The sequence below is a fragment of the Rhipicephalus microplus genome, chromosome 3 (assembly GCF_043290135.1).
Source record: "Rhipicephalus microplus isolate Deutch F79 chromosome 3, USDA_Rmic, whole genome shotgun sequence".
NCBI classification, from domain to species: domain Eukaryota; kingdom Metazoa; phylum Arthropoda; class Arachnida; order Ixodida; family Ixodidae; genus Rhipicephalus; species Rhipicephalus microplus.
The window spans coordinates 204,154,944-204,177,459 of record NC_134702.1 but is presented as its reverse complement, the minus strand read 5'-3'; the positions used below and the strand labels follow the sequence as shown (position 1 = coordinate 204,177,459).

General features: G+C 44.4%; 1 protein-coding gene across 1 annotated transcript; it reads right to left on the bottom strand.

Annotated features, from left to right (window-relative positions):
• Positions 1 to 35: 35 nt before the first annotated feature.
• On the bottom strand, positions 36 to 18,960 carry LOC119169866 (glucoside xylosyltransferase 2). The gene is made up of 6 exons (XM_037420881.2): positions 18,408 to 18,960; positions 16,394 to 16,541; positions 15,384 to 15,515; positions 12,355 to 12,547; positions 10,142 to 10,455; positions 36 to 9,699 (listed from the first exon to the last, which is right to left on the bottom strand). Exons 1-6 carry the CDS (start codon positions 18,605 to 18,607, stop codon positions 9,523 to 9,525), a joined length of 1,164 nt encoding a protein of 387 aa, XP_037276778.2. The 5' UTR covers positions 18,608 to 18,960; the 3' UTR covers positions 36 to 9,522.
• Between the last annotated feature and the right edge of the window lie 3,556 nt (positions 18,961 to 22,516).

The following is a 22,516-nucleotide window of genomic DNA, read 5'->3' as shown; positions in this document are numbered from 1 at the left end:
TGGTCGGTTTTCTACAAGATGGTTTGGGACGGAAATATTTTCCAGTGCTATATGGCACACTTTATTCAAGATATCATACATCTCTCTGTACTTAAGCATACACTGGGATGTGGAGTTTCATTGTTGCTCGTCTGACTTCAATAAAAAAGTCACATTTGGGTGAAGGTTAAAGAACCCCAGGCGGTCAAAATTTCCGGAGCCCTCCACTACCGCGTCTGTCGTAATCATATGTGGTTTTGGGACGTTAAACCCCACATATCGATCAATCAATAAAAGAGTACAAACAACTTTACGTTTATCTGTTGTCGAGGTATGACACCGTGTCATGCACTAAATAAAAGAGTACTAGTGCATGCGCGACAGCTTACTGAAACACTGGCCTATGTATGTTCATGCTGATGTTGTACGAAACAAGTTGAACTGAAGATTTTAGGAAAGCGTGGCAAAAAAAAAACCAAACCGAAGGCCGCGAGACAGAAAATGACCGGAATTGAAAATCGATTGGTCGATGTTTGATTAGTGGTTGTATAATTTGATGATGAACATCTTGTACAGAAGTCAAAAGTCAGGTGCAGACGTCAGCAGGAGAGCTCCGCCACGGTGGTCTGGTGGCTAAGCTACTCGGCTGCTGACGCGCAGGTTGCGGGTTTGAATCCTGGCTGCGCCTGCTGCATTTCCGATGGAGGCAGAAATGTAGGCCCGTGTGCTCAGATTTGGGTGCAGGTTAAAGAACACCATGTGGTCGAAATTTCCGGAGCCCTCCACTACGGCGTCTCTCATAATCACATGGTGGTTTTGGGACGTTAACCTACGCATATTAATCAATCAATCGAAGTCAGCAGGAGAGTATATGTCACCGACATTTGCTCAATCTTTTGAATATTTAGTACAGTTCTCATATTCCAGCATGATTTCGTAACAGTGAACCACGACCAAGACAACCATGGTACTGCTGTGCAGATGATGTACCAGCTATAAAAATCCCCATATTTTAAAAAGCAACTGTTAGCAGTAACAATAAATATTTTGAGGTTCGTTCTGTACCATTTCGTGACCCCAACTGCACGCCAACGTTCGCGAAAAAGATGTGCAGAGGCCTGATTTATTTGGAGGGAGACCGACCTGACCGTCGCTAATTTGCGTACGTCATACTTCTTCTTTTATTTCAAGAAATGCAGAACACTGAATAGACCCGTAGTCATAGGCTAGTAAGGTATCTAACGCGAGAAAGTACACAAGCAGAATACAATTTGTATATAAGAAAAAAATCAAAACAATAAAGAACGCAAATTTTTCAACAAACGAACAAAAATACAAGAAGATACACATTGTTGAACTTTGTTCATAAATAATGAAATAATAAAGTACAGTCAAAACATCAAACTATGTGTAAAGCTTAGTACATGGTCATTACTATTGATCTACATGTAGCAAATATTTTTTTAGTGTGCTCGAGAAAGCCCTAGAATCTTTATTTATTTATTTATTTTATTTATTTAAGGAATACTGCAGACAGTTTTTCACCATCCTAGCAGGAGAGGGTTACATAAGGTTCCTAACACAGAGGTCAAAACTAGAAGAAGTCGGAGCGTGCACGCAGTCGGAAGGCAGTAAATTCCAGTCTTCAATGGTTCTTACAAAAAAGGAGTACTTGAATGTGTTATTTTTAGGGGCATATGGTCTTACAGTTTTTGAATGATTTAACCTTGCTGAGCGTTGAGGAGGTGGCAGAATGTACAATTCTTTATTTAAATCAGATTCATTGTTGTATAGTTTATAAAAGAAGACTAACCTTGCAATTCTTCGCCTACATTCCAGTGGTTCCAGCTCACATTTATTTAACAATTCTGAAACGGAGGAGAGGCGCCTAAAGTCTGAGAAAATGAACCGTGCGCTTAGCCGTTGAAACCTTTCCACTTTATCTATGTCTTTCTTTAAATATGGGTCCCACGCAAGAGATGCGTATTCTAGCACTGGTCGAACTAGGGTTTTATAGGCTGCAAGTTTAATTTTACAATCACATGACCTCAGCTTCCTTCTTAAGAAGCATAGCTTCTTGTAGGCCTTGGCGCAAACGTTGTCGATGTGAGCGTCCCAACTAAGTTTCGTATTAATGGTCAATCCCAAATATTTTACGGAATTAACAAATTCAATACTTTGGTTACGGACATGGTATTTATGTTTAAGAGGACTTTTCTTGTGTGTTACTGCAAGAGCGCAAGTTTTTGAGTAGTTAACAACCATCTGCCACCTCTCACACCAGCCAGCAATTTTGCACAAGTTGTCGTTAAGCAATGATTGATGCAAGGGGCTACTGACAGTTGTATAAATAACACAGTCGTCTGCAAACATTTTCACAGTCACTCCCGCGTCAATATCATCACAAATATCATTCACATAGATCAAGAACAAGAGTGGTCCCAAGACCGACCCCTGGGGCACTCCTGATAATACATGAAGGTTTTGAGATTGGTAGCCGCTAATTTCTACAAACGGCGTTCTGTTTTTCAGATACGCAGAAATCCAGTCCACGAGGCGGGGAGCAATCCCTACACGCTGCATTTTTCGTATCAGTAAAGAGTGCGGTACCCTATCAAAATGTTTTGATAGGTCCAAAAATATTGCATCTATTCGTTTTCTGTCATTGATAGCATCAGCGAAGTCGTGTATGACTGATACGAGCTGGGTCGTCGTTGATAACTTTTTTCTAAACCCGTGCTGGAAGCTGCCTAATATGTTTTTTGATTCCAAGAACGAAGTTATCTGGCTGGAGAGGTTGTGCTCAAGTAGTTTACAGCAACTACTGATTAATGATATTGGCCTGTAGTTCGAAGCGAGCAGTTTGCTTCCATCCTTGTGTACTGGGACAATTTTTTCACACAACCAATCAGAAGGTAGGCATCCGTCATCCAAAGATTTGTTGAACAAAATATATAAGTAATGTGAAATAATGTCTGAAGTGGTATGTTATTCCACACTTTAGCTCCTACGAACTGTAGTAAGCGTTCACCATACATGTTTTTAGTGGGTGGAAGATTGAAATTCCGCAATGCCATGCATCTAGTGACGCGGGACGAGGAAGAAAAGATAGATACATCGAAACGTACACTGTGTGCAATAACATTATTGATGGTGACTGCAGTTTTATGCTGCCGTATGCAATCAAAAGGTGGAATATCCAACTTGTGAAACAAAGACTCACTGGGTTCATTATATGCCGCATAATCTATAATTCTAAGTGCACGCTTTTGTAATATCCGGATAGGATCAAGGTAAGTTTTTAAGGTCCATCCCCATGAGTCTAAGCTGTATGATAGATGACAATGAACAAACGAAAAATAAAGGACTCTGAGAATATTTCTGCTAAAATAATTTCTAGCAGCCAGTAGCATACTGCAGCCAGATCCTAGCTTAGTACAAACAGAGTTAATTTGTTTTTTCCAGTGTAATTGGCTTTCGAACACTACACCGAGATATTTAAACTCATGTACATGCTCAAATTGGCAGTTGTTCATTGTAAGTCGAAATGACTCACAGTTTACATTTCAATAACGGGAGTGAAAAATGGTGTGTTTGGTTTTCTTTGCATTGAGTGTTAATTTGTTCACTATAAACCACTTAAAAATATTTTCTAGTTCTTCATTAGCTCTACATTCTAGATCGGCTATATTATCAGCGGTAACTATTAAAGCTGTGTCATCAGCGTACATAAGCAACTCGGCCGATTTGAGTATGCATGGCAGATCATTTACGTATAGTGAGAATAACAGTGGTCCCAGGACGGACCCCTGAGGTACCCCTGTCTTTATGTTTAATAATGATGACGTAAGATCTTGCATGTTGACCATTTGATGACGTCTATCAATGTAGTTAGAAAAAAGGCTAAAAACTTTGCCACGGAATTCATAGTGTTTTAATTTGATAAGCTGAATATTATGGTTGACGGTATCCAATGACTTTTTTAAATCAATGAAGACAACTGCCACAATAAGGTTGTTGTGCAGTGCTTTGTTAATCTTCTGTGATAACGATAACACAGCTGTTGATGTGGAATGGTGTGATCTAAATTCATGCTGCACCGGGCAAAAAGCATTATATTTTTTCTAAGAATTGGCACATTCGTTTTCCAAGAATCTTTTCGAATATGGTGTTTATAATGCTTAACACAAATATGGGCCGATAGCTTGAAGGATCAGAGCGATCGCCCTCTTTATATACCGGCACAACTTTGGCGTTTTTTGAACAAGATGGGTACGTCGACGTACGCAAGCAATGGTTACATACGTGCCACAAGATGGAACTCAAAATATCAATGTTATCTATCACTAAGCGAGCACTAATACCATGTCTTCCACTGGCTTTGTTCGTGCTTATATTGGCAACAGTGTCATGAATTTTATCCTCACTGCTGTAGTGAAAAGCAAACGTATTTGTTAAGGAGGTTGAAAAACATTTTTTTTCTCTTCTAGGAAACATTGCGGCTAAGGTAGAGCCGATTTCAGTAAAGAATAGATTAAATTTATCAAGTATACGCGCATCGACTACATCCTCATTTGTCATAAACGGCTGCAATTTTCGTTTCGCCCGCGTGCCCCATCGTCCAACGAAGGGCGTTTTTGTGTAGGGAAGATGACATCTGGCGACTGGCGACGCAGCGGCGGCGCCGGCGCGTCTTCCCTACACCTGTACCGAAAAGAGAAACAGGTGTTCGAGGAAAAAGAAATGGCCTCGAGAGGACACGGGACGTCCCGAAAGAGTTTGGACTGCATCGGAATCGGCAGTTGACGTGCAGCCAGCAAGAAGTGCGGTCGTCGGTGTCGCGTGTCTCACGTAGGCGGCGAGCATGGAGTGACCTGCGCAACGTATTAAGACGGCTGCAATTCCGGGCACCCTCGTCGTCTACTAAGCTGGCGAGATCTTCAGCGACACCCCGTCAACTACCCTACGTGTACCAAGATCTGGCCTGTACCGTAAGGAAGTTTTATTGAGACTTTTCTTTTGAAACTGTTATTTTTTATAACCAGTTTTAAATTGATTGTACTTTTGTGCGCTGCGTCGTACTTAAAAATCGAGGAGCGCGACCTTGACCGTTTTCTTGTACATTTTCTGTGCATCTCCTTCAGTTTCGTCACGTTCTTATTTTATTACCATTACACTTATTTGTGTTTTGTCTCTACCTGTTGTAGTTTTCTTATAGATCATAGTTTGCTTTGTTGTTTTTTCATCGCGTATCAGTGTTTTTTCTCTATTATTTTTGCAATCTCTTGCCGATTGCCCTTGTTCTAAATAAATGCTTGTTTGTGTGTGATCAAATGTTCGTGCCTGCTCTATGAGTGCGTCGGTCAGGCCCACACATCACTACACGTGCAACCCTGCACTGGTCGACCGACCTTCTAATAAATTTGAGATGTTCCACTTCGAGGCCATTCAGGCGTCGCAGGCTGAAGCGTAAAGTGGACGCCTGCGAGTCTGCCGCATGTCGTTGTTATATCGGCGGGGCCTCAACCGAAGTGTGTGACACCACTCTAGCTTGTAATATCCGCATGCTTATCATTAGAGCATATTTTAGAATTAGCGCTTCATCACTTAGACGTTTACAGTTCGTATTAATTTCTGAACTGAGAACATTTTTAATGAGCCTTGGTCTAGAGTACATAGGTCTCATTTTTTGTTTTTTAAAGACCAGCTGGAACGTTTGAACGTCAACATACGCAGCATTGCTTCGAACCACTCATTGGCAAAAACTAAAATTGAATTCGATAATATATTTCCTTCTAATGTCAAACTTCTACCTGGAAGGTTTCTAAGAGGTTTATTAGAAGACTATCCACTTCCATTGGAAATTGTTATTGTTATTGATATGGATGCATCGATGCGTTAAGAGAAAGCGGGGATAAATAATCTTTTCAGATACTTTGTCTTGGTCCTTCTCAGTACGTCTCCCGGATTACACTGTTACATATGAAGCATAACTTTTTGCAATTATTTTTGCCCTTAGAAAATTTTCAATCAATAATTGTATAGTTGTTACTGATTCGCTTTCGGTATGTAGATAGTTACTCAGCTTCTTCATTCGAGTATTCCTCTTGAAATGCTTTCGCTTCTTTAATCCCAAAACACCTAAGTACAGAGCGGGTGGTGTGGGTGCCAGGTTAGTTATTTGCACTCTACACTTTATTTGAAGCATCATGAACTATGAATGCTAAAAAAATTTAAGTATTTTAGGGCTGAAAAGAGGGGGGGGGGGCAAAAGGGTTAAGGTTTTCACTTTGTGATGTTGCAAAACTAAAAGTGTGTAACTTGCAAGAAAACTAATTATATATTTGAAGTCAGCATAAAAAGCTCCGCAAATATCCCAAGTTTCATTGCTCTAGTGTGAATATTAAAAAAAAGTGTCTTCAAGTAGCATCTTCCCTTAAGGTCGCGTAAGCATTCCCGTTTCAACCCTGAGTCCTGGCGCAAAGACAGGTGCCTAATTGTCGCAGAATTTCTATAAAAACGTGTGTGGGGGCCTACAAAATAAAACGCACAGAGTCTATAGCAATACAGTTGACGTCCGATTTGCCGGGCCTTCAAAGGATCTCAAAAAATATCTGAAAAATCAGGCAGTGTAGAAAAACGAATGCAAGCAAAAACGCACTCTATAAATATCAGTATTTTTCGCTGATGGAGAGGGTTGCGGCAGGAGTACACGGTTCTCATTTAAATTCAACAAATGCATCATTCAAGTGGCTCTGAAAAGAGCCGAAAGAAAGAAAAAGAATCAGATGTGGCTGTGGCCGCCGCTACTGCATTTGTGCACTAAGGTGCCAAAAAAAAAAGTCGCTTATATTTGTTTCCACGGCGTTCCCCCGATAATGTCTGCCTCAATTTCAGTTGCATCACAGTGATTGCTGTACACCGATGACAGTGCCAGTGCTTGCATCAACTCTGAGCTCGCTGGCTGTGTAGGTGCTGCCTCTTTGATCTATGTGTCAGAGTTGTCAGAATCGGAGTGCCGGAACAGGCCGAAAACCGAAAACGAAAAGAAAACAACGATATTTTGGATTGGAACGAAAACCGTAACCAGAACGTTATTTATTTCATTCCGGAGTAAAATTGAAATGTCTGTTATCGTTTTTCAGTTCACAGGAAATTTGACGAAACAGAAAAACTGAGGCCATGCAATGTGAACATCATGGCATAATTCAGTACAAGATCAATGCGCATCTCGGACAGATATCCTAAAGTAAAGATGTTGAAATATTGCGGAAAGATAAAAAAAGTCCCCACGAGAGCTATTTGTACTACTACAAGTGGACTTTCGCGTGCCTCTCAAACAAACCGTCGTGAATAAGGCATTATCGGCGCTGCAGTTTGCTTGTAATAGTTGCGCACATATCAGATGACGGGCTCCTTCAGAGATCATGCTCACACTCAACACAGAGCATTGAGCCTGCTCTACAAATTTCCAATTGAGAAAATAACCACTAAAAACTTGTTTAAAAATATCGAGCGAGAATGCACCTGTGCCAAACCTGGAAGCGCATTACAGGCCTGTGGTAGAATAAGTGTAGAAGTTGCATTCCAGAGAGAACCACTGTGCCAACTTCAGAGAAAGCAGAAGGTGCCTTCTTGGCGTTTTATGAAAACGAAGAAAGCTGTAGTTGGCCCTCAATCGCATTTGACAAGTGAGCCAGGATCTGTGGACATCGCACGCTGACTGGAAATGCTGGACAAGGAGCCGCGCATTCCGGGAATCACGAAAGTGTTGACATTTTGAGATGAGCCTAGGAGCAACATCCGGAGCTATACATGTCAGCACAAGTGGCCCTTGGTGTGCCAGCCACACAAGTCAGCGTGGAGAGGGCATTTTCGACAGTGAAGTTTGCTTTGTCTGAGCAGCAGTCTCGCTTATCAGGAGGTAATCTCGATGACCAACTGCTTCTGAAATCTTGTGTACCCCCTTCATAAAAATTCGGCATTCAAACTTCAGGAAAAATGACTACAAAGTTTTTTCTTCAAGCCTTGCATCAAAATTTTTTGCAGCTTCCCTCATAATCATAGTGTGGCTTTCTGACGTAAAATTCCAACATTTATTCATATATTTTTTCTTTGTTAGTTCATTTTTTAGTTTTGAGTAAGTACTTTCAAGATTACGTTTTTTGTTACTTTTTATTATTATGAAACTGTTACAAACTATTATGGAAAGTTGCTATTTTTTTTTCATTCCGAAACAGAAATGAAACTTTTGTCTGTGGAATGAAACGAAAACCGGAACAAAAACGCCTTGGTCAGAATCCTCCCTAACTTTACGAATGATTTCGCCATGGGTCAATTCCACACACAAAGAGAAGTTTTTGTCGGCGCCGCCGAAGCCCTCAAGGGTTATTCCGGCTGAAAACGAAACACTAGCAATCTGCAGATCGTTGAAGGCAACGTCCGCAGGTGGAAGTTTGTCGCACACGATGTCACCTCCGGGCGAGATGGCAGTCTCGGCGTCCAGTATGAAGCTCGTGTGGCGAAAACAGTTCCAGATTACCTGTTGCATAACCGCCTTCCACAAGTCTCCAAGCAAGCCAACGGCACGCCAAAGGTCAAAAGCCACTGTAGAAGTGGCTTTTGCCACTGTAGGAGCACAGGCTGCACAGCACCATGCCACCTAAACTACGGCCAGAGGCTATGGCTGGCAATGGATTGGCGTGCACTGGATTGCAAAATTTTCAGTATCAAGGGTGCAGCAGTCACAACGTGATGGGTTCGAGGGTCCCAAAACAACCAAAATGGTGGCGTCAATATGAACTTTGAGTGTGCAGTTAGAGGTAAAAAGTCCGAGAAAATCGTATGGCGAAAGCTCTAAGCATCCGGAATTTCGTACTTTTTAATACATTGACTCTATAGAGACTTGATGGCGTCCTAGGTAAGTTTGGGAAGTCAGGCCTGTCCGGAATTTCGGGCGTCCGAGAAATCGGATGTCGACTGTAATCTGTTTTTAGCATCACAAAATGGTCTTCATTAATACTTCCCTATGGTCTTGGTTTCTGTGAGTACTGAACAAAGCAGACTTTCACCTCACACATATGGTACAAATTAAGATGCAACAGTACGGAGCGGCTGGTGTAACAATTCAACTTTTACACAATGTGCACCCGCGATTATTATCTCTTCCTACAATTTCTCCGCGTTACTTTATATTACGAACTTCTGCCGGCCCACACACGCTACTGCAGTGTGCATTTTTGATCATCATGCACCTTTTATGACAAGCCTATCTCAGCAACTGTGTAGGCATGGCAACTGACAAAGGGCTAGAAGGAATACTGCATTGCACTTATAGGAGCCAGTTCATCCCCGCCGAGCTTCAGCTACGTCAATGAAGATGAAGCCATCCCCTCTGATGATGATGATGATGATGATGATCTATACAAATGAAGATGTACACATGATGATGATCTCCAGAGATGACGATGAGGTGGTTATGTGTCGCACTCACAATATACCGCTGGAATAAAACTGTTGCGCTACTGCAGCCATTGGTTGCTCTCAGGACTCTTTCCTCTGACTTCTGTTGGTGACAGCGATGTCGATGGTGCGTGCTGTTGCCTCCCAGTGGACTACCTGCTTGAGGAACTCCTGTCCACAGCGTGTCTTTCGGCTCCTTTGGAGTCGATCCTTGAAAGGGACGACAAAGCTGTACTCGAGGCTTTCCCCGAGCTCGTACTGAAATCGAAAACAGGTGCATTTCAGAATCACGCAGAGGAAAAAGGAGGTAGAGACTTTACTACGGGTCTGTGTATGTCTAGGCCTCTTACTTTTCTGCCTCAGGTTAACAAATTCTACCGTCTAAAAAAAAATAGTGGGTAAAAGAATGTCATTTCGTCTAAAACTAAAGTAATCTATCTCGCACGCTTTCCCTTGGATTATCACCACGTGCCGATTACTTCCAGGTCATAATCAGCATGTACCTCATCAGCACGACATAGCGATAAGAAAGTGGCGAGTGCAGATTTTTCAAGAAAATAAATGCAAACAAACCAGATGACAATTGTTGTGGCGGGACAATAACTATTTCTCACAATCTTTTTTTTAGAGCATAACATTTACCTTTGTACATTTTTTTACTAGTCAAACATGAGCACTCCACCAGCTGTGCCCACCTTACCTGCTCCATAGCCTGGTGAAGCCCCCAAAATGCTGGCTCCGACTCTGAGATGAAAGCCCTGCGTGACCCATGTATGACAGCCGGCGGTCCGGCAGTGCAGTATGCTCCGTACATGCAGTGGTCGGTCCGGTAGTTCCACCAGCACGGGAACAACAGTAGCCGTTCTGGGTGAGCACTGAACAAGATGTTGAGAAGATCTTGATCACCCCAGGAGATGTCACGGCTGTACTTCTGCAGCAGCGGCCCCAGCCGCTTCTCCCAGCCAAACTCTCGCATTCGAGTCAGGTTCATCAGCATCACTCCCGAGTTGACACCTGCGTTTGGTGCAGACAAGAAAAACGGCCCGGGAAGTTGTGATGGCGACATGTTGTCTAATGGCAGAAGGGCCAGGTCTGACTAAACAACAAAAAAAGTATGATTCAGAGCTGTCAATATAACAACAGGTGGTGTGTGTAACATGACCATAGTGTGTGCGACATGGCCTGAAATGCACCCCAACAGCAAAACGTTTGCTCGGGGCTTTTTTATTGTAATTTGTAGCCTTGCATCTGGTAATGCTGAAATTGATTCATAAATGCTCTTACGTATCATACAATTAATACTCGCAGTGTCAATTGTGAACACTTTCAGCATGATTTTAAAACACTCGTCTAAAATCATAAGAAACTAGCGTCTCACAGTGGGGGGAGAGCCTAAGACCACATGCACTCAAGCTTTGGTGATGCTGAACACGCAGTTCTCAAATCACGAACCAGCATGCAGTCAAAAATAAAAGAATGTGGGTGCTTCAAGCTGGTGTACGGCAAAAAAAAAAAAGCATTCCTGGCGTTAACAGTCAAAACCATCTTGAGAGCCCTAGGTACACGGTACCTACAGCCTGACAACAGCAGCCTGACAGAATGACAACAGCAGAATGACAACAGCAGCCTGACAACAGAATGAGAGGGGTGACAAACAATAGCCCTTATTGTATGCAAAACCTGGTTTTGTGTGCGCCCTGTGAGTGCTCTGCAACATCAACAACACTAGCTTTTTTTGCATGTTTTTGTCATAATATTGCAAGTTGCTGCAAACTCTGATGAGCACTCACACTTACTTCAAGACCAAGTTAAAATATTTTAAAAGCAACGTCCACCAGCCATGATCGATCAGATGTGCCTTTTCTTATGTGATTCTTAAAAGAGAGAAAAGAAGATAAAAGTGAGCCCCGTAACTGTCTGCATCATAGTGCAATACCTCAACAGTAGCTCACGAGGGATGGGGGTAAGAAGGGATTAAAAGGATAGGATTAAAGGTATAGAGATAGAGAGGGGGAAGGAGAGAGCGTGTTGTAGGGATCGCGACACCCAGAAGCAGGGAGAAGATAGGAAAGATGGACACGGTCGCAGGAGCCCGAGGACAGGGCACCACTCGGCGAGAGCTCTTGTCGGCGTCAGGAGATGGCGATGGCGAGCCAGTTGGCCAGAACTGCGCCGTCGTCGGAGATCGTGGGGGCACAACCGGTCGGCACGAAATCCAGCGAGCGAGTCATCAGGAGTGCCCCCCACATGGAGGACTACCAAACAGCACAAGCATCTAGAGTTTCCTGATTTGATGCAAGGGGGCTTTTCGGTTAGGTCTATGAGTATTATTACTGCTGCAATGATGCATAATAGGTGCAAAAAATATAAAATATGCACTATGAAAGGAAGGTGTATTAAAGTGTGTAAGTAAAATGCTATTGCCTTGACCGTGAAAGCAAAGCCATCAAAGAATGAGGCATGTAGTACTGCAATGGCAGCCAAGTCCACATGAGCTACAAATATTTTGTGCCTATACCTTGTAAAATCTAAGCAGCAAGAAAGCGTACCGCAGGTTACTAGAGTTACAGATAAACAAGATGCAAGGTTAGGCTTATAACGCAAGATGCAATTCATCAATATGAACGAACACCCCTCTGATCAGGCAACGTGTTAATGAAGAAGTTGTCGCTGACCAAGTCAAAAGTAGCTGATGTTTAAACTCGTACGATATGCGTGTTCAACCTCATCAACTGTACAGAAACCTTACTCAGTTGCGTTCCCTGACTAGATAAGTGACCATAACTCCATTTCTTTATTTGGAAGGGACTGCCTACAAGCCTGCAAGCCAAGAAAATCAATGTCAAAGCTCCATTTTTTGCACGATGAAATAGCCAATCAGCCATTATGGTAGATACACGCACTTATCCTTACCAAGCGGTTGGTAAAAAGGGTGCCTGGCAAAGCGGCGGTACCAGTTGGTGGCATAGTCTTCACTCTCTGGGGCCAATGCTGCCAGGTGCGAGCTGTTCATGGTTGCGAAGTGTTTCCACAGTTCTTCGATAGGACTCAGAAATAGGACGTCAGCATCCACGTAGATGACCGCGTCGACATCTGGCAGCATACTCTGTAAGTAATTCTCGCGGTACATAACACAACAAAGGAAGGCGCACTTGTGCTGCATAAATCCGTATTTCTTGCTAACTGTCAATAGGTGGGGCCATGACACCAATTCTCAACCATAATCTCTGTGTCCCTGTGCATTCAAAACAGCATAGCATTATTATAGCCCACTCGGTCATGCGCTTAATATTTTAGCCAATTTCATCATCCACATAATTTACAACTGAGCATACTTCTGATTTAGGCCTGGGCCGGCTTTGTGCTTGGATGACCCTCCTTCTCACGCGTTTATTCTCTCCTTACTTCTTCCTGTCTCGCACAACTTTGACATTGTTGGCTTCAAAGTGTCTGCAATGTCAGAGTTTTGCTGATATCAAGTGGTCCCATTTCTGCTTTGGCGTTTCCTGTCAAATGATAAGTTGTGCGTTCCTGTGTCACGAACTAATCAGCTACTTCTATGAGATTGTTACACTGAACGTATACCTCGCGGGCGGTTAAAGTGCATGAAAAGTAAATGCAAAAAGTTCCTAACTGCCAAAGAACAAATTGGGACTGCCTTCGATGCTGTATTCTATTTAGTCGGCATTTTTAGTAGTAATTAAAACTCTGGTAAATGGATATAGTGGTGCTCCACTGAACATAGTTGAACCCAACTACACTGAACTACAGTAAATCAGATTATTTTTCGAATTATCCTTTGTATCAAACTATTTCTGATCACACCAATTGCTTCAATGTCTATACAGAGAGAAATTTACATCAAACAAAAACAGCCAGAATACTCCATATATTGAAGTTCAGGCAGTGCAAAATGTCCCACAAAGTTGACTTTTACTTAAAAACGTTCGTTTTTCCTCGCAGATAAGAACTTTTTCGCATGCATTTGGGAGAATGAGAGCCGTGATTAGAAGAATGCTGTGTGGAACAGGTTGAAAATACTGCTTGCCGTCACGTGTTTACAACACACTTTCTCGTTGTTGTGCCGCCAGCCTATTGCATGGGGTCTGTTCACTTCTCTGCTCATTTTTTTCCCACAATAGATACCATAAAACAAAAGAAGCTACGGTTTATCAAAAGCTAATGATAATTAGTACAGTCGATCTTTGGCACCTCAAAAAAATGTTTAGTAAACTATTCATGAAAAAGGCCAAAATTAATGCTAAGGCAGACTACAAGCTTTCGGTGCCCAGCTAGTACATTCAGTTGCAGATGACGATATCGAGGTGCTACGCACATCAACACTTAAATGTTTCAGCTCATAAAGCTTACAATAGCATGAATTATTTTATATTTTTCAAGCAGTGATTGATAGAAAGCCAGGACAGTGATGTATCCATGTGCGAGTTTTCTAATATATTTGGTTTCTGCATGAAGAAAATCTTATATCATGAGACAGCACTTGTTTTGCACTGTTCTTCTGGTGCCCTTGCTTTTTGTACTTTGTGTAAAGATGTGATGAGCTAGGCTACGAACAGCAAAGTCTTTCATTCGCATCAGCAAGTACTTTCTTCATCCTCAGACACTGCTAGTAAGAGAATGTTCACCAGATGCTCCAGATAATATCTGTTTCAGCTACAGTCGAAACTTGCGACAACAAAATCCCAAGGGAACAAAATTTTCACTGCAACGAAATATTTTGAGAGCGCGGGTGAATATTTATGAAGTCAATATATATCACAACCCATAATTACAAAAAAAAAGTTTTATCGCAGTCCCTCATTAAGGAGATTTTTGAAACAAGAGTGCACCATTAAGTTACTCTCGTAACATCAACTGCATTCAAAAACTGCTCAAATGCATTCTTGGTACACTCAAATTGTGCAGAACTATCACCACAGCACACCTGAGCAACTGCCATCACTGCTTACAAAAATGAAAAACAAAAGAAAAAAAAAAGCTGACGACAATGATGGTGATGATAGTTTCATCTCGCGCTGCTTAAGTGGAGTCGGCAGAAGGTTCACCTGTAGACACATTTGATGACGGTACTGCTGACAGTGCAGTGCACCCGTCACTGACCGGTGCATGAGGCGAACTTAGTGCCAAGGCAAACAAAATACCGGGTGGCCTGAGCATGGATGAGTTTGCACGGATGAAGGAGTTATTGTGCACACAGAAATGATTGACAAAGCCATCATCAGTAGAGCATGTGAGGCCGGCGATCCCGATGATCTAAGACTAGAACAGTCGGAGAAAAAAATTACCCTGCAGGATGCGCCGAATGCCCTGGACACAATTCGCTGTTTTTTTCAACATGAAGAATGACGACATGGCAATAAACATTTTAAAATGCGGGTCAAGAGATTGATTGATTGATATGTTGGGTTTAACGTCCCAAAACCACTATATGATTATGAGAGACGCCGTAGTGGAGGGCTCCGGAAATTTAGACCACCTGGGGTTCTTTAACGTGCACCCAAATCTGAGCACACGGGCCTACAACATTTCCGCCTCCATCGGAAATGCAGCCGCCGCAGCCGGGATTCGAACCCGCGCCTTGCGGGTGCGGGTCAAGAGCTATTGAGCTGCTGCAGGGAAAGGCTCGGCAAGGTAAGCTTATTAACTTTTCGCAATAAAATTTGTTTTTACTCATTTGCCTGTTTTCTCTTCTGCATTTTCGCACCAGTGAAATTCCTGCAAGAGCAAAACTTTTTGTCTTCCTCGCCGGTTTCATTATTGCAGCTTTAAACTGTATTACCATCACTGGCAGCAGAGAAGCTGTGTGCATATCCACCATTGACATAGAGACAAGACCAGCACTGATAAAGTTGTTGACAGTGAGTTGCAAGAGACAAAAGACAAACATGCAAAAGGTATGGTGCGTGGTCTTCACGACTCACGGGAAGAAACAGCCGCTGAGTGGCACAGGGCTTGAAGAGGGTCTGCCACATTTCGGGATTCGGTTCTGGGAATTTCACCGGTGACACCTTGTAATCCACTCGCTTCAGCACGCTTTCGGGCCACGATGAGATCTAGCAGGAGAAGGTAATGCGATGAAAACAAAGTTGACAAATTTGCATAACACGGAAGAGACTAAGACCAACTGGAGACCATTCGCAAAAGACTATATTTCAACGAAACAACCTGTGGTGTGCAGGTCTATTTTAGATAGAATTTGCCCCGGTGGATTGCAGGCATCACAGAATACAACAAAGAAAAGTGGTCACTCGGGCCGATAAGCGACCGATTCGGAAACTCGCTCATCAACTGGTTTTTTCATAGATTTCTCTGTAGACGAACCCTCAAAGCAGCTAAATATATCAGTGGCACTTAGAGCAGGATACTGGAACATGCTTACAAATATTTTATGTGGTGATGCGAATGACAATGACATTTCAGGTTGACTATGAGGTGAAGCAGAAAACTCATGCATGCCTCAAAGGAGGAGGAAAGTAATTATGGTAACAAACTAAATTAAACACCAAAAGCATGGCAAAGATAGGAGTGTTCTTGCCATGTACTTGCATTTATATCTGTGCCCACAAAACCCATTGTTGTGTTGTTTAACAGCGGCCTGAAAAAAATGAATAGCAATATTCAAGCTACTTGAGCCGGGTCTTTCTTTTTTGTCTGTTGTCATTTTGTGTGTGAATTTCTTCAGCATTCTATAATGTTTTGTGTGGTTAGCTCATCTACTGAAGTAGAGCAACAGGTTGCGCCATCGTCTAGTTAGACCAGTGTATAGAAACTCCAGCATAACTATAAACATTGGTACTGATTTTATTGCTTCACTTGTTTCAAGAAAAAAAGACAAATTTTTCTAACAATTACAACTTCGGCGTTTATTTGGTTACATCTTCTCCTGGAGTAATGTGCCCTGTACACAATGAAAGGCAAAATAACCACCAACCGCTTGACGCAAAGGTTCCCTGTTCTCGTCGTCGGCGAAAAGCAGGAGATCCAGGGGCACCGTTGTGAAGGCCACTGCCGACTTGATGTTGGTGACAGTCATGTTCAGCAGTCCCTTGCACGTCACCACCACCAACTTAACTCGCTCCCTGCACAAAGCAACGGTCATGATGGAATACCAGCAAGATCAGCATCACATTTAGTTTCGGCTGGTTATTTATTAGCTCTGCAATTTGTACAATGATAGCATTGTTCAATTACATTGTCCAATGCCCTTTTCGCACAGTGTAATTTCAATAATGTCATCCGTCAACCCACGGGCTAAGTGCAGTTTACCACACAGTCATTGCAATTTGTGCGTATTAGATTTTCATGGTATTTAGAAGTCGCCTTACTTTTTTGCACTTCATAACTGACCTGCACGATAAATAATAAAGCAGCAAAATGCGTCAAATTAGTCTTTCTTACAACTTACAGCATGCCTAACAGATAGTGTGCCAGTGCTCCAAAAGTAAAGCGAAATGTGCGAGCTGTGGCCAAACTGTTGAGTTTGCATGCAAGTGCGCTCGATCAGACAACCCACCCCGATAATCTGATGCCGCCTTTATCACCGGTTGGAGTGAAGCCACGCTACCATCATCACTGCTTCTCGGGGCAAATGTGGTGGCATTCTTAGTAATGCAGAAGGCACATGCCTCCGAAGATTTCTTCACGATGCAGATAACCAAATGCACAAAGCCTCGAAAGTGCCCCCTGACGAGCAGCGATATCAGAGCAGCCTTGCTCAAGCCGGCGAAAACAAGCATCTAAATATTGAAATGAGTCAGCTAAATGTGCCTATGCACCCTGGCAGTGGGCTGCACATCTCCGGATTGAGCACAATAACATGTAGTTTGGCCCATAGCTTGGCCCCAGATCACATGCTATGTTTTACTTTTGTGGCACATCAGGAGCATCCGAAGTCAATTTATTCAACAATCATCCCAAAACCAGGAGGGTGCTAAGATGAGACAGCATTGAATTAGTGCACAATTCTGTCCTCATGAGCACGGCTAGCCATTGCACAGCCATTTTTGAGCCAGTAATGCTGCAACGCTGCACCTTCAAGCATTTCAATGAGACTGTGAAGTTAGAAATTTTGTATATAATGGCCAGTTGCCCTTTTAGAGCTTTTGTTTTATTAAATGCCGATTTTTTGCCTTCTGCATGAGTTCATTGATTTTCAGAGGCCATGCAAATCAATCTTTACAGCCTTCACACCCGACTTAAATGTCAACGAAGTGCTGACAGAAGTTTTGGCTCATAGGAGTTATTGCAGTGTCTTAAATCATTCCACTCTTTATCTTCCCCACGGCCGCACTAACTTTACAGGGTCGAAAATGAGCTTCACATCAATGTTTGCTTCCCTGCCATCACAACGGCTGGTTTCAGCCAGACCAGTAGTTGCTAAAGTATGATATAATCATAAGTGAACAACGATTGAGCTTTATTCATAAACCAAAATGTAAACACTTAACAAGAGCCTACATAGTCGCAGTTCTATCATGGTTTGTTAAATGCCTGCATGACTCAGTGGTGAATCCAGGGTGTGGATAAGGGGGTTCAACCCCCTTCCCTTCTTTCTCAAAGTTTATTTCGAATGCGCACAAATACAAACACACGCATGAATGCAGATTTAAAAAAAAGGTGAAATCCACCCCAACAAGAAAAATGTTTCTAGCTACGCCCCTTATATGTTTCTATTACCTTGCCTTGACATATAAGTGGGAACTCCTAAAAAAAGCAGCTCATCGGGTCATAGTTATGTTCCCTACATTTATCGCATTGTTCTCATCCAACGCGTTAACTGCAGCCTGAAACTCGCGGCCTCGGCTTGAGCTACGCCAGGGCACCACGCGCTCGAACATTGTGCTTGCGCGATGCAGACACCACATAGCGGTCACGCAGCAGCATTGGAACCGACCACAGGCACAAACCACAAACGAACACACTGCACATCGACTAGCTTAACTTACGTATGTGATCCTCCGGTTACAGAAGTTGCACTCGGTTGTGGCAGGGATGGGGCCGCGCTCTGAGACTTCTTGGCTTTAGGAAAGTCCACCGGTGCATTCGTCCAAAGATTATTGTATTCATACTTCAATACGCACACGGCGAGGAGCACGAAAGCGACAAAAACGAACCTCACGAGGTGCGGCATTCTCTGCCCGGTCATCAGAGAATGTCCTTGCTAAAACGTTGTCTTAGGGAGCCCATATCCATATAACTCTGAAGAACTGCAATAGGTTAACGAGGCGGGCTGGCGGCTTCATCCGGCGTCTCGACTAGAGTGCCGTTTTGCAATGATATTTCCCAAGAGGAGCTATGACGTTGCGTGTCATTCGTTCGATCCGCGCACCTTATTCCGTGCGCGCTAAGTATCCGTGAGGCCTGCGCCAAGTTGTAAGCCATAATCCTGTCCGCAAGCATCACGCGTCATATGTTCACTGTTGCACGCATAGCGTTAACGCCAGAGTCTTTTTTGTCTAATGGTGATGACCCAAAGGCAACGCTAGCACGTAAACACGGACGGCAGTCACGGTTTGTTGACACTACTACGTCACTGTGATGTACGGAAACGGAAATAGCGCTGATTGAGTCGGTCGACAGGAACAGGCAAGAACTTAGAGTGACCTACAATAAACAGCCACCGTAGCAATGAAATAGCGCAGAGGGCGCTGTTGACCGCGGAAGCATAAACAGAGAGATATGGCGGATGAGTCGAGAGAAAGGCTTTGAGGTGGTGGAAATAAACAGAGAGGTGCATAGGTGGGGTGGTTTTCAACGAGACAGAATTCACTTCAATGGGCGGCTAGGTCATGAGGTGGGTTGGTGACTTGCAGGACGCGCAGTAGCTTTTTCGGGGGGCACGCGGCTCTTCATGGTGCAGGATAGCGAGTAACGAGGACAACAACCAGGGAGACTCTTTCACAGGTGGTATAGACAGATACAATTCCAAAGTGGCACCAGTATCTAAGGTATGTAGAGTCCAGGGCAGAAATAGACGTAGCCACGAGCGCCAAGCCAATTCAGACAGATAGTTTATCAACATGCAGGGTGGCAGGAACAGGCTGAAGTGGGAAGAAATAGAAGAACAGCTAAAGGAGGAGAGGCCGATGGTATACGGTTTGGTAGAAGCACATTTTAGGGACATGGAACTACCTTCTAACAATCCGGCAGCAGAAGGCAGCAGAAAGGGGGGGGGGGTGGTATTGGGGCATTCATTCATAAAAGTACAGACTGGCAAAGGGTAAAGCAGGAGTGCAAAGAACATTTATGGCTAAAAGGGAAAGTGGCGGGGCAAACGACACTCCTTGGTTTCGTGTACTTGCGGACGGGAGCAAAGATCAGAGAGGAGAACCAGGCAATTGTAGAGTGTTTTTAAAGGACATTCAGGAGTTAGGAGGAGAGTGCGAGGTAATTATACTAGGAGATGTGAATGCGCATATAGAAGATATAGATGGGTATTCCAACCGAACAGGTAAAACGATCATGGATATGTGTTAAACGCATGATTTGATCATTTGCATCAGTACCGAGAAGTGCGAAGGGCAAATATTGTTACGTGGAAAATAACAGTTGTCGGTCCGCAGCCACAACGCAGCTCACTGACAACGTCCACTTCTTTACTCTCAGTCCGAGGCACCTTACTTGGGTATGCCCCACTATGCCCTCTTTCAGTCAGACGAAATCACGTAACACGGCCCCCGGCGGCAAAAGCGCCGACCCGGCGAGTTTACGGGGCCACAGCAGGAGCAGTGTGGTAACGCTTGAGCCTTGATACGTGGACGATGTCCCTTGACAGCAGAGCGGAAGAGGTTGATGGATTATCAGGGACAATTTCATATGTAGTGTCGGTCACTCGTCTAAGCACGCGGTATGGGCCCGTGAAACGAGAGAGAAGTTTTTCTGACAGGCCTGCATGTCGCGTAGGGGACCAAAGAAGAACGAGGGAGCCTGTTGGAAAGTGTTCGTCGCGATGCCGCTCGTCGTAACGATGCTTCTGCGAGTCTTGGGACGCCATTAACCTGCTGCTGGCAAGCTGACGAGCGTGGGCAGCTCGGGTAATAGCATCGCGTGCATATTCAGAAGTAGACTGTGCAGCGGCTGGCAGGAAGGTATCCAACGGCAATGTTGGTTCGCGTCCAAACAGAAGGTAAAATGGCGAGTACCCGGCAGTGTCATGCCGGGAGGAATTGTATGCGAACGTCACGTAGGGTAGTGCAAGGTCCCAATCACGATGATCGGCCGAGACGTATTTTGATAGCATGTCTGTCAAGGTGCGGTTTAAACGTTCTGTAAGCCCATTTGTCTGGGGGTGGTACGATGTCGTGAGCTTATGTTGGGTAGAGCAGGAATGCAGGATATCGTCAACCACTTTCGAAAGGAACGTACGGCCTCGGTCTGTCAGCAGTTGACGAGGGGCTCCATACACTAAAATGAGATTGCGTAGTAGAAAATCAGCGACGTCTGTAGCGCAGCTTGTTGGCATGGCTCGCGTAACTGCATAACGGGTCGCGTAATCCGTAGCCACCGAGACCCACTTGTTTCCGGAGGCGGATGTTGGGAAGGGACCGAGAAGGTCCAAACCAACACGGAAGAATGGCTCCGATGGGATGTCGATGGGCTGAAGATATCCGGAAGGTAGTCTCGACGGCTTTTTGCGACGCTGGCAAATTTCACAAGCGTTGACATAGCGACGTACAGAACGTGAAAGGCCAGGCAAGTAGAAGCGGCGGTGCACACGGTCATATGTGCGAGAGACACCAAGGTGACCCGCGGTTGGCGCGTCATGGAGCTCGCGTAGGACTGTAGAACGCAGGTGCTTTGGTATGACCAGAAGTAGATCGTGACCATGGGGCGATAAATTACGCCGATATAAGGTGTGGTCCTTTAAGGTAAACATGCGAACGGAAGCGTCTTGCGGTGAAGATTCGAGCTGTTGTATTAGGCGGCTGATATCCGGATCGCGACGCTGCTCGTCCCCGAGATCAAGCAGCTGGGAGATGGAAAGGACGCAGCCCACAGAATCAGTGGTCGTAGGATCGCAGTCGGCCACAGGGTAGCGTGACAGACAATCCACATCTTTGTGCAGTTTTCCTGATTTGTACACTACGGTGTAAGAATACTCCTGGAGGCGGAGTGCCCAGCGGGCGAGACGACCTGTGGGATCTTTGAGGGAGGCGAGCCAGCAGAGAGCGTGGTGGTCGGTAAGAACTATAAATGGTCGGCCGTATAAGTAAGGGCGAAATTTCGCGACTGCCCACACCAGCGCTAGGCATTCGCGCTCTGTGATGGAATAATTACGCTCCGAGGTGGACAGCAGCCTGCTGGCATAAGCTATCACGCGATGCTGCCCACGTTGTCGCTGAGCCAACACAGCGCCTATTCCGTAACCGCTGGCATCGGTGCGCACTTCCGTCGGTTCCGTAGGGTCGAAGTGAGCCAGCACAGGAGAAGAAGTGAGCCAAGTGGTCAGGTCGGAAAATGCTGCTGCTTGCGAGGGACCCCAGGTAAACGTCTCATCCGGTTTGAGTAAATCTGTTAGGGGCCGAGCGATTTCCACGAAGTTCTTGATGAACCGCCGAAAATAGGAGCAGAGCCCCACAAAGCTGCGGACATCTTTGGCGGTTTTCGGCACAGGAAAGTCCTTCACAGCTCGAACTTTTTCTGCGTCAGGCTGTACACCGTAAGCGTCAACAATATGTCCAAGAATTGTAATGCGACGGCGACCAAACCGGCACTTAGATGAATTCAGCTGAAGGCCGGCGAGACGGAATACATCAAGAATTTTTGACAGTCTCTCAAGGTGCGCTTCAAAAGTGGGAGCAAACACAATCACGTCATCCAGATAACAAAGACACGTAGACCACTTGAATCCATGGAGCAGGGAGTCCATCATTCGTTCAAAGGTGGCGGGGCATTACATAAGCCGAAAGGCATGACTTTGAATTGGTAGAGGCCATCGGGTGTTACAAAAGCCGTCTTCTCTCGGTCCATGGGGTCCACGGCAATCTGCCAATAACCAGAACGAAGATCTATAGAAGAAAAGTAGGCGGCACCATGGAGGCAATCAAGGGCGTCA

Coding starts and splice junctions, on each gene's coding strand:
- LOC119169866 (XM_037420881.2), bottom strand. CDS start 18,607: ATGACCGGGCAGAGAATGCCGCACCTCGTGAGGTTCGTTTTTGTCGCT. Junction 12,548..15,383: donor CTCAGCGGCTGTTTCTTCCC/GTGAGTCGTGAA, acceptor AATTACTTACAG/AGTATGCTGCCAGATGTCGA. Junction 10,456..12,354: donor CCCTTTTTACCAACCGCTTG/GTAAGGATAAGT, acceptor CACCAAACGCAG/GTGTCAACTCGGGAGTGATG.